Here is a 13,797-nt window from a genome sequence, read left to right on the forward strand (position 1 = left end):
AGCATAACAGTGAACCGAAGTTTCTCGTTTCCTGTCATGAGAAGCTTAACCTCGCGAGCTCCCCTCACGCTCACTGTTGTGTTGCTCGTCATGTCGAAGTAGACGGGAGTTTGGTCCGCATTGCCGATTTGGCCGAGCAGGTATTGCCGCGAGTCGCGGAGCTTGAGGTAGTGCCTATGGAAGGCGAGAACTTTCTCCTTGCAAGCAGCAGGCAGCTTCTGGCATACACTAGTACGCCGACGAAGAGAGAAGCCAGCCCTCTTCATAAATTTCGAAGCCCAAGCCCTGCTGGGTTTGAAGTCTGTTCGGAGTATTCCAGCTTCCGCAGCAAAGACCCGGCCTTGTTGCGTGAACATTTCGCATGTCACTGGAAGGAACCGATCACGTATTTCGGTGACATACGCTGCAAGCTTGACCTCCAGCTCCAGAAAGCGTCCCGACTTCGGCCCACGGAAACCTCTTCGCTTGGAGTCGCAATAGAAAATTTTGTCTCGCTGCTTCCGCCACTCCCGCACCAACCGTTCAGAAACGTCGAACTTGCGGCCCGCCGCACAGTTGTTGGTTTCTTCGGCGTAAATGATGGCCTCCCTCTTGAACGCTGCAGTAAATGAGCGCCGAATGCTTTTCAAACCTGGAGAGCTCATGGCAAAGCAAGCTGCCTGCAGTCGAGTCAAAAGCATCGGCTCTTCCAGCACACATCGGCATTCCCCAGAAGCGCCGCTAATTTCGACCACCTGGGGATCTTTAACCTGCTGTACTGACATCGCACAGCACACAGGCGCCTTTGCGTTTCGCTTCCATCAAAACGCTGCCGCCGCGGTCAGGTTCTAACCCGGGTATCCTGTTCAGTAGCACTGAACCATCGCGGTGGGTAACGGTGCAGTGCGCAGTAAAAATAAAAAATAAAAAATCCTGGCCAAAAAGCACGCGGAATACCTGAATGCTACGCTTGGAGCCATAGAGCAAACAAAAACTTCTAACATCGCAGTAGCGTCCCTGATAGATTGTTTTTCTTTTTATTGGCAGTGCAAGGTTTCGTTTCGATTGTAAGTCGACGCCCCCACTTCAGAATTTTAAATTTCAAAAAAAGGGTCGACTCACAATCGTGTAAATACAATCGTGTAAATACAATCGTGTAAATACGGTAACACTGCGCCAGCACTTCTAGCAACATACAAGTTTTTAGGAGTTTATGAACATAATTACAGCAAACATATTTTTATACCTATACTGCAGTGTACTGTTTACAGTAATAAAAATATTCACTGTAAAAGAAAACTGTAGTACTGGTTGTGTGCCGACTAATATTGACATGTGCACTACTTTGACACGCCTCCATGATAACAGTTTATATACCGCAGCGCCGAGTGCAATTGTTTCAGTTCATGCTAGCTTATCGCTGACAGCAGCCAAGCTGTGCTGACACTCATTTGTACTTTGTTAATGGAATAAAAATATTCCTTCAGCGTGTTTCACTGCCACTGCCTTGGTTCCTACCTGCACGGAAGAACACCACAAAACATTTAAGATATGTGGACATGCACTCAGGGCCTGACTCCTCCCAATTGGCTCACTCTAAAAGGCTTGGCAGCCAAAACAATTTTTCTGCAAGTGCGTCCTAACTGTGAGTATGCACACTCTTCCAGTAAAACACAATGTGCCTGCCTATAGTTCCATCCATTTCAGGCAACTACCACTGCCGAGTTTCAAGGCATAAGTGGAAATAGTGCTTCGAGCAGTGCCAGTTCAGCTTACTACTGCAGATGACGAATCCAGTTCCTTACCTGGTGACAGGGCATCAAACAGACCAGGCCAGGCACCCACTGCTGAGGCCACCAGGAACGAAGCCCGGTCAGAGCGCATGAGCTCCCAGATCATGTCACGGGCCACTGCACGCTCACCAAGGCTGCGGCACAGCGCAAACATGAACCGCACGTATGCGGCCTGTGGCAGCAGACTTTTTGGCTGCCAGATGCTACAAAAGCGGGCTATCAGCACGAACAGGAGTGCCGCCTGCCGATCCGGTGCGGCATGCGCCATAGCGATGAGCAGCAGATTTTCCATCTTGGTGAACAAGGGGGCCTTGCACTTCCCCTGGCAGAACTTCACGATGAGGTTTGTCTTGCACCTGCTCAGCAGGGTGAGGACGGCGCACAAGAACGTGTTGTGCTCAGTATTCGACACGAGCACCGCCACAGAGTCGGACTGCTCGGAGAGTGAGGCCAACGTCCTGAGCTGGTCCAGAAAAGCCCTCACTTCCTTGGAAAGAGAGATTTCGGACAACGCCAACTCCCCCAGCTGAGCATGTGCAGGACTTTGCAGGAATTGCATGTATGCAAATGCTTCTTCACGCTTCCCTTCCTGTACCTCTACCGGTCTAGGCAAGCAGCTCTTCTCAATGAGCCGTGGGACCAGGGTGGGCGATGCTTCCTGTACCTCTACCGGTCTAGGCAAGCAGCTGTTGTCATTCAGCTGTGAGGCCGGGGTGGGCGATGCTTCCTGTACCTCTACCGGTCTAGGCAAGCAGCTGTTCTCAGTTAGTTGTGGGGCCAGGGTGGGCGATGCTTCCTGTACCTCTACCGGTCTAGGCAAGCAGCTGTTGTCGGTCAGCTGTGAGGCCGGGGTGGGCGATGCTTCCTGTACCTCCACCGGTCTAGGCAAGCGGCTGTCCTTGCTAAGCCGTGGGGCCGGGATGGGCGATGTTTCCTGAACCTCTACCGGTCTAGGCAAGCGGCTGTGCTTGCTCAGCCGTGGGGCCGGGATGGGCGATGCTTCCCTGCTAAGCCTCTCTGGCACGCTGTGTGGAGGAGTGAGTGGGGACGTTAGAGAGACTATTTCTGGCCTGCTGCGTTTTCTGCAAACTTCTTCCTCTTCTTCCAATCCATTAAAGGGGCCACCCTCACTCATTTGGTGAACCGAGTGCCGTCTCTTTGTCGGCGGCGCCACCTCCAATGGCTGTCCATTGTGCATTTCGTCATGTGAATGCTGGAGAAAACAGAGGTCAAGTTAGTTTCGACACCACCAAATGCTGAAGTAAATGAATAAAGTAAAAATGTTATAAACTAGCGGCAAATAAAATTTTGCTGTTGATGCAAGCAGAATTATTATGATGATGATGATGATGGATTTTTCTGGCACAAGGGCATCTCCCACGAAACACAAGAAGTGCTACGCAACATGTAACAAATGTCTACTAAAGTATACGGTAATGTCTAGTACAAATTTATTTTCAGATGTTCTCTAGACAATGAGGCAAAAAGGGGTGCTATATACCTGCTGATGCTCCGCCAGAAAAGATCTAGAAAACTTCTTCGTAAGAACTCGCTCAGAATTTAACATATTTAGGCATTTTTATTTTTTGAAAATGGCTGCTTTCATGAAGCCTGTAGACTCAATATCAGTATGCTACATATTTAGAGCCCTCTAGAATCAACCAGTGGGATCCCAGTAAAAAAAAAAGGGGGGGGGTCCAGTTGAAACCAATGGATCGAAAACCAATTGTGTTTTCGCCACCCATTGGGCTCCACCAATTGAGTCCAAATGGTGCTTCCAGTTAGAAATAATTGGTTCACCCAACCAGGCCGAATGGACCACCAATTGAACGCAATTGCCATACCTATTTGACTCAAATGGTTTGAACTGGTCAGCAAAAAAAAAAAATACAGAATTATATTGGAACCAATTGGCCTTTATTCTATGACTTCTGTGAGACTGCTGCCAACATTTCTACAAGGGACCTGAAATTATAAATACATGCCGTTAGGAAAACCAAGAGAGACTAGCAAGTATGCATTACACACAGAGAGTCAAACGCTGTGTACCAACACAAGTTCTTGACGTATATCCACAGAGCACACTTTTTCAGTCACTAATATACACCACCGATGAGACCGTCTAGCTGGAGCCAGTGGCGAGTGAACATTAAGCGAAGTTATCTAATTTAAGAATGCCCACAGTGATGGTGGAAGTGATGAAAATAATTCAAGAGATTAAGCTATTAATATCTCTTTTACAAGAACACAATTAGCCTAGCATTCTGTTTTATAGCCAGCTAAACATATACACAGAATGAAGAACATCAGTCACTTACGCACAGACTTTCCAATTGGATTGTCCAGTTGGAACCAACTGGAGCTTCCAGTTGGGACATCAACTTCCAATTGGTTTTCTTGGTTCCAACTGGAAGCCCCAATTGATTTAAAATGGTTACAGTTGGGCAACCCAACTGGAAGTGCCAAAATCAATTGGAAACTCAAAAACCAGTTGGGTAATCCAGTTGGAAAGCAGAACCAATTGGAATGCCCAGCTGGAACTCGGGAAACCAAATGGACTACCCAGTTGGATTCATGAGTCCAACTGGCTGACCAATTGGATCCAAATGGTTCCAATTGGAACCAAATGGTATGCCCAACTGGACCCATTGTTTCTTTCTTTTACGGGGCTATTTCATTAGGTTTAGTGCTCATGCTTTTTTTAGAGCTGCAGATTTTGTTTACTCAGATATTTGCAGTATAGCTTGAACTGTAAAGGGCAGGCAGCTGCCCTTTGCAGCATAAATACACATGCAAATGAGGCAAGAAAACCCGCTTCGTCAGTCTCTGCCATAGTTTATTATATAAGTGTCCAATAAAGAAAGCTGAATTGCTTGGCATTAAAACTGGAAGTAGCAGGATGCTTGCTTTGCAGGGGCCACCTTCCAAATTTCTCTTACACTGAGAAGTTTCATACCTGCATACGTTCTCGAGTAGACTTCTCGTCAGAGAAATTTTTAAAACATTGAGTGGAAAGTGTATATTTAGAAAAGTTTTCAAAACATTGGTGAATAAACCTCTATTATCAGTATGTTTTTAAAATGTCTGTGAATAAACCTCTTTTGTCAGTGTGTTTTTAAAACGTTTGTGGATAAGCCTCCATTATTTTATGAGATGTTTTTTAAACATATCAATCTAGAGTTGGACGCGGCTAATGTTTGGAGTTGTTTGAAGACGTTTTATAGAAGTTATGTGTTTCATCGGCTGTGACCAAAGAGCGCCATGGCACAGGGTACTTTTCTTCGACTCAAGGTAGGGTCAGACACCCATTTCCCAAGCACTGCACCCTAAAGAAGCCGAGCACCAGGCAGGGGAAAGCTTGAACCCACTGCATCACCGGTGGCTACCCGGCGGCACTGGGGATCGAACCCCACACCTCCCGCATGCGAGGCAGATGCTCAGACCACTAGGTCACCGTTGCGGTCTGCAAGCAGAATCGCATGCAACGGTGCCAAATTACATCATGCACGAAAGCCATTAAACAGTGACTAGGTTGGAGATCCATCAAACGTCCACGCTCTGTGCAGGAAAGAAAAAGGTGTTGGGTTCTTGACCAGAAGACCAATAAAGGCTGCAACATTCACAATCCTCCAAGTATGGGAGGGCGGCAGACATCTTAAACAAGCTTAAAGGGACATCAAAGGCAAACTGCATTTCAAGTTCTGGAGCAATTTTTGGAGCAGAAAAATATTCATTTTGGAGAACCTTTGTATCAGAACGGTAATCCTGGAGCAACCCGGGAGCAGCACAAATGGAATAAAAGGAGTCACCCAAAAGATTTTGTTCCTAATGAGATAAAGTTCAGCCATGTGTAGCTAGAAAGAAAAAACAGCTGTTGAAAAAAGTGACAAAAAATTTTATTAATCCTGACACTGTCTTGCACGCGAGTTCAGCCAAGCATGCTTGACTAAATGTCTGAAGAACACGCTCACTAGAAACATTCTTTTTTTTCATTGGCTCAATTTAAACCTGGTTATAAAGAAATTAAAAAAAGTGGGATTTTTCGTTACTTGCAGTTTCTGCGAGAACAGTCGAAAGCACACTGCATAACTGAAACTAAAATAAGAAATAAATGTAGGTGAAATCATATTGAAAATGTTTACAAAAACAGCGTTACTCCAAGTAAGAAACACGGAGAAACGTTTCGCGATCGCGCTAACTGCGGCAGCAGCCGGCACCCCCGCCGCGGCTCACGCAATGCTGCTCCGCGTGGGGTGGGGAGGGCGGGTAGGGGCACCGCGGCCTCGCCGCAGAGGCACATGCTTCTTCCTGCATGTTCCCTCTCTCGGTTATCCTCTCGGTTATCCCCTTGCTGTTGCCCCTGGAAACGAACTCCTCACCTTGCGTTGCCTGTGCTCTCCACCGTCCCCGCTCCCAATGCTTGAGAGCTATCGGCATCGGAATCACACGAGCAGCCACGCGGCAGCGATGGTCGTGCACTGCTTGTGTCTTTTCCTTTTTTTGCTATGACCTATTATTTTTTCGGTGCTTTTGAGCATGAACTGTTGTAATGCCACGTAGCATGACGTTCCAAAAGAGAAAGTGCCAGAGATGCACCGATGGCGCTGGAGCATGGCACGTTGTGTCAACTGCAGCCGCTGGCTGCAATTGGCGTTCGTCTTATGTCGGTGCTTTATCGTCATGAAACTTCTGCGTGGTTCTGCCAAATTTCGAGTGGCTCAGCAGCACTAGCTAACAGAGAGATGGCGTAGCCAGTTCGTTGCACCAAGGTCAACCACCGCAATACCTTCGTTACATGGAGGTCTGAAATACATGCGCTTCAATGCAGGTGCTGGGGAATTCAGAAACTTCATAGTATCGAGAAATTCACTATATTGAGGTTCATTACGTTTAGGTTTAACTGTATCTCAATGCTTCTTGGAATTTTTTTACTAATTCATCAAGCTCGCGAAGTGCATCAGCAAGGCTGAAATTCCTTGTTTCAACAAAGCTTGACCTTGTTGGGCCTGCTTCAAGCTTTTGTTTCTCAACCCAGAAGATACTTGTTCAGCCCTCTTCAGGGCTGACTGACATGATGCAATTTTTTGATGTAACCGACATGATGCGCAAACATGGAAGAAGGAAAACTTGGGAGAGGCCCTCGTTATCCGAGCTGCACGCCAAAGTGCGCTAGAAATCACGGGCTTTTGCAAGGACTACTGGGAGTCTGCCCGACGGCGTAGCCAATAGTAATGCTAGGCGTAGCGTTGTTGTCTGCTGCAATGCCTGCTGCGCATGCGCAAGCATGCTGATACAGCGGCCAAGAAGGGAGCAGGAGGAGCCAGCTACACAAATGATGTAACTGCCTCTCCAGAGTTCTTTCCTTCCTCTATGTGCGCGAATAAACTGGCTGCTAAATTATACCACGAGTATAGTGAACTAGAATACTTTCTAGTGGCACGACCGGTGGCTGCTGGGGCCAGATCGGCTGAAGCGAGTTGACACTGACGGCCGCCAGGGGCGCTGCTGCGCCTTTTCCTAGCCTCCGGCGCGCACGTTGGCAGCACATGGCAATGCGGTGTGTGATTTAGCTCGCTTCGCGCGCGCGCTGTCACGCAGTTAATTTTACTTTAGCGTTCGTATCTTGCTGTTAAGTAGGGATAGCAGTGAGCAGGAACTATGTAGCATCAGTGTCAGGGAATTTAACGAAGTTATGGCAACAAGAAGAACTGATTCTCACTGTTTTGCGCCAGGCTGCCGCACCGGCTACCCGGGCGCGCCTAAAGCATCGTTGTTTGCCGCACCAAGAGACGACGAGTTGCGAGGGAAGTGGGAGCGGAACATGCGAAGGGACGACAAGAGCCTCAGGGAACTATCAGCAGTGTGTGAGCACCATTTTGAAGCCCACCTCATATTGCGCGACTACGTTCACGTAATCGACGGCGTTGAAGTGCATATACCCAGAGGCAAGCCGTCGTTAGCTCCCGGTGCCATTCCGACGCTGCTGCCTGGGTGTCCAGCCTACCTCTCTGTTAAAACCCCTAAACAGAGGACTGAAAGGAAAAGATCTGCTTGTCAAACAATTCCACCACGAAGCAAGAAGCCGTGTCAGGACGTGAACAGCGCTGACAACGAACATCAAGAGCCGGGAGAGCTGGCTGCTACAGAATCCTCGCCTTTCTCGTTTCAGTCGCTCCGTGGACTCGCTCCTTCGACGAGCTGGTGCCGCTTCGAGGACGAACGTTTCGGGTTAATTTTTGCGACGTCTTCTTTGAAAATGCAAGCAAGGCTTGTGATTACGCATGAGCGAGCTGTGGTTTTCAAGCCTGTCGGAGGCAAAGTTTGTGCTGACATTTATTACCAAGGAGTGATGTGCACAGAAAAAACAGTTGCCTCTGTTGGCGACGCTGCAGCTGTACTGCAGGATGCCGAAGCAACTTGTGTTTGCAAGGGAGCAATGACGGATGATGAATATAGGCAGGTGTTACCGAACTTGACGGTGAAACTTCAGGCAGCAACATGCAGCAACGGACTCTGCGTCTTCAGCATAAAGTGCTCCCGTCCGTTGGTAAGTAATTTTAAGAGACTTTCATGTACTAGTCTCGTATGTATGTATTCTTTATTCCAGCATTTAAACAGTTGCGTTTTTTTTTTCATCGACAGGACTTATCTGCCCAGAGTGCAAGTCGCATCGAAAGTTATTGCTGACCCGAAAGTCGAGCTTAAAAGCCCGTGTGTCCAAGAAAGGAGCTCTTGCTCAGCGTCTAAAACTTCAAAGGCAGAAGACAAAACGTTTGAAGACCAGTGCCACTGCATTAAAGGGCCAACTGAAAGCAATGGCAGCTAAAAACAAAGACATCAATGAGAAAGAATTTGCCTCTAGAATAGAAAGTCTCCCTCCAAAACAGCGTGAAGCAACACTTCACATGTTTAAATCTGCTTCAAGAAAAAGCACAAAAGGCATGCAGTATTCTAACGAATGGGTCCTGGAGTGCCTCATAATGAAAATGAAGAGTGCCAGGCTTTATGAGCACCTGAGGAAGGAAAAGATACTGTCACTCCCGAGTAAAACAACTCTACGCAAATATTTGAAATCCTACAGAACAGGGTTTGGTTTCTGCCCAAAGATCTTCAAAGTCATCAGTGAAAAGACGGCCACAATGGATGAATATGCACGCCACGGTGGAATTATTGTCGATGAGATGAAGCTCTCTCAGCATCTTTCTGTGACAACGGCTGGCCACATAGATGGTTTCGTGGATCTCGGCAAGTTTACATCGACTGAGGACAAACACACACCATGCGATCACGGAATGGTTCTGGTTTTCGTACCGTTTGTTGGAAAATGGACCCAAATTCTTGCAGCATTTGCAACAAGAGGGAACATTTGCGGCAGTACCTTAACGAAGATCATGATTGAAGCCATAATTTTGGCAGAAAAAGCAGGGCTGAAGGTTGAGTTCGTAACATCAAACGGAGCAAGTTGGAACTGACGGATGTGGACATTAATGGGCATCAAGGCATCTTTGGACCACATTAAATGCAGTGCACCACATCCTGTAGACGAGCACCGTCAACTTTTCTTCATGTCAGACTTCCCTCACCTCATAAAGTGCCTTCGAAACCGGCTGTTGAGCTTGGATTTCCAAACACCAAAGGGCCAAGTAAGTATTTGCCAAAGCGGCATGCTTAACTGTTTTCTGTAATTTTTGTTCCAGTCATTCTAACTGGCAGTAAATAATTACTGATTTGCCTTACCTGCAGGTGACAATGCGAACTATTCGAAAAGCTGTGGAGCTGGACGGAAGCAATGTTACCCTGCAGGCTATGCATGCATCACATCCCGCCATACGAACCCTAACAATTTCGAGAAAATGAGAGTCTCCTTTGCGTTCCAGCTCTTCAGTGAAAAAGTAATTCATGGGCTTCAGCTGCAAAAAGCCATGTTAGAGCCTCTGTGCGGCAGCATAACAGCGACAGTTCACTTTTTTGAGTAAGTATTGCATATCATAGAATGATAACTCCACTACTCCAGGTACAAAGAAAATGCCTTATTTTGTCAACCTAACCTTCAACCACAGCCTAGATCAAACTGGGACTAGCCTGCCTGACAACAAGTCTCACTTAATACAGTGTGCTATAGTGAACTGGTGCACGACCACATGACTAACTGAACGCTTTATTATTTATGTGTCGTAAATAAGTTAAATACCTAAGTGTGATTGAAATTGAACATTAACATTGCTCTTGCAGGATCATTCATGGTGTTATACAAGTCATGACGTCACGCTTTCCAGCTGAAGCACTGCGTCCGAACTCTGCATCGGCCGACAAGTTGAATTCTTTTCTGTCGTTTCTGTCAGAGTGGGAACGCCACACAAATGGGCAGCGGGGCTTTCTAAGCCAGTCCACAGTAACTGGACTGCGTGTAACTCTATGCAGTACCTTGTCGCTGTTGAAGTATTTGACGCAACACATTGGTTTCAAGTATGTAATGACAAGCAGGGTGAGCCAAGACCCCGTGGAACATCTTTTTGGCATCGTCAGACAGTCATCGGGATGCAATACTCATCCTACACCTCAGCAGTTCATTGCTACAGTGAACTGTCTCAGCTTCAGCAATCTTGCACACTCTGTGTCAAGAGGAAACTGCGAGCCTGCTGTTTTAAGTTCACTCTTGAATGCAGATGCTGGTGAGCAGGACACTTGCACTGGGAGGGAGAAACTCATTGACAGATTTCTCGATGCCGGAAACTTGGATGCAGCCGACGCCCTGCTCACAAAAACTGTGCCTGACCATTCTTCCATTGTTGTGGCATCAAGCGACTGCAGGCTAACCTTTTACATTGCTGGTTACGTCGCGCGAAAATGCGTTCTAAAAACGGGTTGTGAAAGGTGTCTTAACCTTCTTTTGCTCACCAAGGAGGCAGCGGACAATTTAAACATGGCCGAGCTTGTCCGTTTAAAGGACAATGGTGGGTTACTTTACCCTTCAAGCAAGTTGTTTAAATTTGTGGCTGACCTCGAAGAGTCATTCACAACCTGCTTTAGCCTTTCAGAGCTGCACTCTGAAAGTGTGCTTGATGTTTTGGACCTTGCTAAGCAAAAGCAGCAAACTGAGCTTGGATGCCCTGAGCACGCTCATACCATAGCTGCAGAAATAACTGCATTTTACCTAACTACTCGTCTGCATTTTTTCACCAAGAGCATTAATCGAGCCAGCGACAGCAAGCGGCAGGCGTCAAAGCACCTTAAATTGAGTAGGTGCTGAACAAGGCAATGGCAGGGAAGTTGTGGATTTTTGCAAACAAGATTTTTTTCTGATCATTTCTGCACTGAAGTCAGTTGTAAATAAAAGCTTCATATGGTGTTCATGTGTACATAGCTGTGACATCAATTTTATAATTATTACTACATCAAAAACAACACCAAAACTCACATCATAGCAGTAAATCAATCATATTTACAAGACCATTGACTTCTCTGAGCCATATATGAGCTCAAAATGCCGCATAAAATTTAGCTTAAACGGTTTACTTCTGAAAGTGTGTGGACAATAAATGGCTGTGAGTACACACACTAAATGGCATTGCTTTCGGGTCTTGATCTTCAAACCACAGCAATGGTCGCGCAAATAATTTGCTCTGTATGTCATGCTGACCGCTTGTCATTCTGCGATGGTGTTTTGCGCCAAAAAATCACTCTGCAAGTCGGAGTTTAGCAGACGACGCGACAGTAGGAATGTTGTATCCTTGCTTAGGTACGTGGTTTTCAGACGCGTTTCAATAATTAACAAGCCTAGTCACTGTAACTGACAGGCGGAGAACAGCAAGAAGTAATAAATGAGCGATTCTTATTAGTAAATGAGATGAAAAACGCAAGATGACAGACGACCTTTTCAAAACTACGCGAATTCCTGTGCCTATGAAAAGTTGCGGTGGCGCCATCTCATGGCGTCTGTTAGAAAACGGCTCGCCTGCGCCTCGCCACTCGCGCCACTAGAGAGTATTCTAGTACACTATAACCACGAGCCAGCCCACAAGTGCTCTGGGTTGCCAACTGCAGAGACATTTTAGTAGGTTGCCAACTGAAAGCCAGTATGGTTCCAAGAATATTTGTGACAGCGACTTCTTTTTAGCGCAGCTAAGGAGCAATATTGATCAATTTTCCGCTTTTGGAGCAGAATTGCGCAGCAAAATGTAAATGTATAAAGCGCAAATGGCGCAACTGGAGCACCAAACAACAGGGAGGCTACTTTTAACTGAAAACGGCACCCTTATAAGCTACAGAAACCATCCAGAAATGATTTACAGGCATCGCCACCACAGGCCGTTTTCGCAAGCAAAATGCGGCATGGTGTCAAGATATACTTTTCTTATGCACAGATCCCTGAGGGTTGAGTTACACCACCACCGTACACCTCAGAAATATAAATCTTGGAGTATCTTCCCATGAAACACATAACTTCTATAAAACGTCTTCAAACAACTCCAAACGTTAACAGCGTGCAACTCTAGATTGAAACATTTAAAAAACACCTCATCAAATAATGGAGGCTTGTCCAAAAATGTTTTAAAAACATACTGACAAAAGAGGTTTATTCACAAATGTTTTATAAACTTTTCTAAATATACGTTTTCCACCAAATGTTTTAAAAATTTCTCTGATGAGAAGATTACTCCGGAACGTATGCAGGTATGAAACTGCAGGTACGAAACTTCTCAGTGTAAGAGAAATTTGTAAGGCGGCCTCTGCAAAGCAAGCATCCTGCTACTTCCAATTTTAATGCCACGCAATTTAGTTTTTTTTTGATTGGACACTTATATAATAACCTATGGCAGAGACTGATGAAGCGGGTTTTCTTGCCTCATTTGCATGTGTATCTATGCTGCAAAGGGCAGCTACCTGACCTTTGCGGTTCGAGCAATACTGCACATATGTGAGCAAATAAAATCTGCAGCTCTAAAAAAAGCATGAGCACTAAGCCTGATGAAATCCCACTGGTTGATTTTAGAGGGTTCTAAATATATAGCATTCTGATCTGGTGTCTACAGGCTTCATATAAGCAGCCATTTCCAAAAAATAAAAATATCTAAATATGTTCTTAGAGAGTTCTTACGAAGAAGTTTTCTAGATCTTTGTTGGCGGAGTTTTAGCAGGCATATAACACCTCTTTTTGCCTCATTGTGCAGAGGACATCTTAAAATAGATTTCTTCTAGACATTACCGTATACTTTTGCAGATGTTTGTTACACGTTACGTAGCCCTTCTTGTGTTTTACTCTTGACGGCGCAAGTCCAAATAAAATGGTAAAAAAAGGAATTCCATTTTCAAACCCAATCTGCTCACCAATAACTGCGTTTTTGGCTGACAAACAAAAGAGAACAAAGCCAAAAAGAGGAACCATTAAGTCAATATTTTCCATAAACAAACTTTTAACGGCATTATACTCAGTGTCCCGTTATAACAGCAGGCACAAGCTGAAGATGTCGGCGGTCGTCTTGTTGAGCCGTTCGGTGAGGCCGTTCGTTTGGGGGTGGTAAGCGGTTGTTTTGCGGTGACTGGTGCCGCTTAGGCGCATAACCTCCTGCGTAAGGGCCGAGGTGAACGCTGTTCCCCTGTCAGTTAAAACAATGGTGGGTGCACCATGACGAAGCACAATGTTTTGAATGAAAAAGTTCGCAATTTCGTCAGCAGTACCACGGGGAAGAGCTTTAGCCTCACAGTATCGGCTGAGGTAGTCGGTGGCAACCACAATGTAGCGGTTGCCCAGTGAGGACTCCGGAAATGGGCCGAGTATGTCCATGCCAACTTGGTGGAAGGGAACCTGAGGCGGATCAAAATGCTGGAGTAGGCCGGCTGGCTTAGTCGGCGGCGTCTTGCGACGCTGGCACTCGCGGCAAGTTCTTACGTAACGTTTCACAACTGCAGCAACCCTTGGCCAGTAGTATTTTTGCCGTATTTGTGCCAAAGTTCGACAAAAACCCAGGTGACCAGAAGATGGGTCATCATGGCTCGCCTGCAGGACTTCGTCGCGAAGGGCCGT

The 13,797-nt window shown here is 46.3% G+C and overlaps 2 protein-coding genes across 3 annotated transcripts in view; one reads left to right on the forward strand and one right to left on the reverse strand.

Moving 5' to 3' along the window:
* LOC144111938 (uncharacterized) overlaps positions 1-2,948 on the reverse strand; it is a 28,615-nt gene extending 25,667 nt beyond the window's left edge. For both annotated transcript variants that reach the window (XM_077645029.1, XM_077645030.1), the window contains exon 1: positions 1,785-2,948. In XM_077645029.1, the coding sequence (XP_077501155.1) occupies positions 1,785-2,907 (1,123 nt within the window). In that variant the 5' untranslated portion in view covers positions 2,908-2,948. The remainder of the gene's footprint in view (positions 1-1,784) is intronic.
* LOC144111955 (uncharacterized) overlaps positions 1-13,797 on the forward strand; it is a 319,997-nt gene that overhangs the window by 151,541 nt on the left and 154,659 nt on the right. The window lies entirely within an intron of this gene.

The sequence above is a fragment of the Amblyomma americanum genome, unplaced genomic scaffold, assembly GCF_052857255.1.
Source record: "Amblyomma americanum isolate KBUSLIRL-KWMA unplaced genomic scaffold, ASM5285725v1 scaffold_19, whole genome shotgun sequence".
Taxonomy (NCBI): Eukaryota; Metazoa; Arthropoda; class Arachnida; order Ixodida; family Ixodidae; genus Amblyomma; species Amblyomma americanum.